At 51.6% G+C, this 3988-nt stretch overlaps 1 protein-coding gene across 1 annotated transcript; it reads left to right on the top strand.

The window, feature by feature from the left end:
• The first annotated feature begins 292 nt into the window (after positions 1–292).
• On the top strand, positions 293–1054 carry LOC147498619 (uncharacterized). Its single transcript, XM_086563295.1, has one exon. The coding sequence runs from the start codon at positions 293–295 to the stop codon at positions 1052–1054; it is 762 nt and encodes a 253-aa protein (XP_086419421.1).
• The last annotated feature ends 2934 nt before the right edge of the window (positions 1055–3988 follow it).

The raw sequence follows: 3988 nt of genomic DNA, 5'->3' as shown, positions 1-3988 counted from the left end.
GTGAACGCAGAAAGACCGAGGGAAATAGCCGAGGCGGGGAGAGGTACCGCGGACAGTCCTCGAGGCTAGAAAGAGGAAGGGAGATAGCGCGGAGAGAGCAAAGGGATCGGAAGCCATACCGCGAGGTGGAGCACGTCCCTTTGGTGAAACCATTGAGTGAGATACTACCGCTGATTAAGAATGTCCAGGGATATGAAGGGCCGCGAACCATTCCAGCGGAAATGCCCAACAAGCCATATTGTGAATATCACCAAGTGCGCAATCACGAAACCAATGATTGTTATGCCTTGAAATGGTTAGTCCAGAGATTAATAGAGAAAGGGATGCTGAGGGAATTCGTGGGGGAAAACCCAAACCGGGAGCCTGGGCCTGCCGCGGGACGGATATTGGGGACCATAAATGTTATCTTCAGAGGGAAGCTACCGAGTCACAATGCTCACGGGATAAGGTTAGAAGGACGGCGAGTATCCAGCAGGTCAATGAGACCCAAAGCGGGCAAAGATACAGAGCAGATTCAATGAGCGGGGAGGAGAAAATCACGTTCTCCAAGGCAGACCTCCGAGGTGTGGATATGCCACACGAGGATGCGTTGGTTATTACAGTGGCGATGGGCAATTATGTGGTCAAAAGGGTCCTGATAGACGGCGGTAGCGCCGTGGATCTGCTATTCAGAGGAGCTCTTGAGAAGATGGGGATCAACCCGGGGCAACTGAGGACTCCGCGGACAAATTTGTATGGATTCAATGGGAGTGTGACAGAGCCTATGGGAGAACTTCTGCTGCCGGTAACAACGGGGCCCGTGACAATATTCTCAAGGTTCATGGTGGTCGACTCCAATTCCCAATACAACGCAATCTTGGGAAGGAGATGGATACACGAGATGAGGGCGGTGCCGTCGACTTACTATCAAGTTATCCGATTCCCCACCCCAACGGGAACATATGAGGTCCGCGGAGATCAGGTGGCATCCAAGAACAGTCACCAGAATACAATCAAGAGGATGGCCCGCGGACCAGAAGAGGAGTCGACGAGCTCTAGGAAGAGGCCGGCATAGCAATTACAGTGCGGGGCCGTGGAGGAGGGAGGGGAGGTCGAGGAGGATCCCAAGACTTTAGATGAGATAGAGATAGTAAACTTGGGAGAGGGCGAGGAGGAAAAGTTCACATCGATAGGGTTAAGTCTTACAGAAGAATGGAAGGATAAGTTGGTCCAATGCTTGATGAGGAACAGAGACGTCTTTGCATGGGGGATAGAGGATGTCACTGGGTTAGATCCGGAGTTTGCATGTCATCGCTGCAACATGAGGGAGGATGAAAGCTGAGACGTAAGATGAGAAGCATGAGGCCCAAATATGCGAAGGAACTGAGAAGAGGTGGCGAGGCTAAAGGGTGCGGTGGATAATAAGGGAGGTGGAGTTCACGGACTAGTTATCCAATGTGGTCATGTGCCGAAGAAAAATGGAAAGGTACGGATGTGTGTGGACTTCACGGACGAATTCAGAATGTCCGGCGACAGCTTATCCAATGCCGCGAGTGGATGAGTTGGTAGACAGGACGGCGGGGTTTAGCTTCTTCTCGTTTATGGATGCATCTATGGGGTACAATCAGGTGGCGATGTATGGGCCTGATCAGGAAAAAATGGCCTTCATAGTAGAGGGGGGCACATACTGCTATACCAGAATGCCATTTGGATTGAAAAATGCGGGGGCCACCTTCCAGCGCTTGGGGGAGAAGATGTTTGAGGGCAAGATCCGAAAGGGCATTGAGGTATACATCGATGATATGGTGGAGAAGAGTATGTCCGAACAGGAGCACTTGGAAGGGTTGGAGGAGACATTTTAGATACTACGAACGCACAACTTGAAACTCAACCCCGAGAAATGTATGTTTGGAGTCACCACAGGGAAATTTATGGGGTATATTGTGACACAGCGAGGTATAGAGGCCAACCCAGAGCAAATAAGATCGTTGGTGGAGATGCCATCACCGAAGACAGTGAAGGAGGTGCAACGGTTGGCTGGAAGGGTCGCGGCTCTCAACAGGTTCATATCAAAATCATCCGACAAATGTAGGCCGCTGTACAGACTATTGAGAAACACCACAGATTTCAGATGGACGGCAGAGTGTGAGCAGGCATTTTAGGGTCTGAAAAGGTATTTAGAAGGTATGTCGCTGTTGTCGCGGCCCGAAGAGGGAGAAAAATTGTATTTATACCTGGGGGTCACAGATTATGCAATCAACTCGGTCCTCGCTCGAAAGTAGTGGAAAAGATAGAAAGGCCGCCAAGATACTTCCGAGTAAGACGTTGTTGGATGCGTAAAACCGGATATCCGGTGGAGAAGCACGCCCGCTTTGATATTTTCAGCTCAAGCCGAAGCCCTATTTTGAAGCCCACGCAGTGATCGTGGTCACTTAACTTGCCTCCGGGCGCGGGCTTTGAGAGCAGAGAAGTCGGGAAGAATGCTAAAATGGGCCGCGGATGCTAAGTTCAGATGACATCCAAAGATCGTGAGAACAAGCGGAGAAGGCCCAGCAAAGGGCGAATTCTTGGCAGAGTTTCCCGCAGAGGATCCTACATGGGGGGAGGAGATGGTGTTGGAACCAGAAAGGGAAGAGGAGCTGGATAGCTTGAACCCCTGGGACGAACGATACGGTTGGAGAGTGTTTGCGGATGGGTCAGCGACGGATGCTGGTAGCGGAATTGGTGTAGTATTGGTCACGCCAGACAACAACAGGCTAGAGCTGACAATGAAATTGGGTTTCGCAAGCATCCAACAACGGTTGGGTATGAGGCGGTAATCGCCGACATGAGAATGGGCAGAGGCTGGGGGTGAAGGAACTCGGCCAGATAATTCGACTCAATTTGGTAGTATGCCAGGCGAATGGAGGATTCACGGCGAGATGCCCCAGGATGGCAAGATATTTGGGAGTCTTGCGAAGCTGGGCGTCGAGGTTCACAAAAATCCGCTTTGTACATTTGAATCGAGGGGAGAATCGCCACGCAGACGCTCTGGCGTATGTAGCGGCGGCCATGCCGGGGTCCGAGGAAAGGACCCTCCAAGTAAAGAAGTTGGACAGGCCGAGTGTCGAGGAAGCATGGGGAGTGATGAACACCGCGGAGGGTGACGATGGATGGATGATGCCAATCAAGCGGTTTTTGACAGGGGGTGAGGGGATTTGCCCCAGAGAAAGACGAAAGCTGGAACAGACATCACGAAGATACATATTGGTGGGAGGGGAATTATATCGGAGGAATTTCAATGGACCTTTGTTAAGATGCTTGGGGCCGAAATGGGCTCAAGAGGTGCTCAGTGAGTTGCACGAAGGGGACTATGGGAGCCACTCGGCAAGCAGGACAACGGTACACAGGTTGCTAACACAAGGCTACTTCTGGCCTCACATGAAAAGAGACGCCGTAGAATTCGCCAAAAAATGTGAGAAATGCCAGAGGTTTTCTTTGTTGATATTGGCCCCAGCAGAGCCGCTGCACAGTGTGTCTAGCCCGTGGCCATTCGCGATGTGGGCCCTTGACATAGTGGGACCGCTGCCCATGGCTCGCGGTAGAAGGAGATTCTTGTTGGCCGCGACGGACTATTTTACAAAGTGGATCGAAGCGGTGCCATTGCAGCAGGTAAAAGAGGTGCAAGTGATCAAGTTCTTGTGGGAAAACATCATATGCCGTTTCGGGGTGCCCTATACTATCATTGCGGATAATGGAACCCAGTTCACGGGATCAAGGGTTAAGAATTTTCTGCAAACATATCATATCAAACAGGGGTTCTCGGCCCCCTACAACCCCGAGGGGAACGGGCAAGCGGAGTCCTCTAACAAAACCATACTTAACAATCTCAAGAGGAAACCGGAGGGCAAGAAGGGGACTGGGCCGATTTAACTAAATCGGGTGCTTTGGGCGATCGGACAACCCCGCGGACCTCACCAAGGAGACCCTTTTTGCATTGGCGCATGGAGTAGAGGCCGCGGATACCGAC

Source organism: Coptis chinensis, chromosome 5, assembly GCF_015680905.1.
Source record: "Coptis chinensis isolate HL-2020 chromosome 5, ASM1568090v1, whole genome shotgun sequence".
Lineage (NCBI taxonomy): Eukaryota > Viridiplantae > Streptophyta > Magnoliopsida > Ranunculales > Ranunculaceae > Coptis > Coptis chinensis.
Note: the sequence above shows the minus strand (reverse complement) of the source record. Positions and strands in the feature narration are given on the sequence as shown.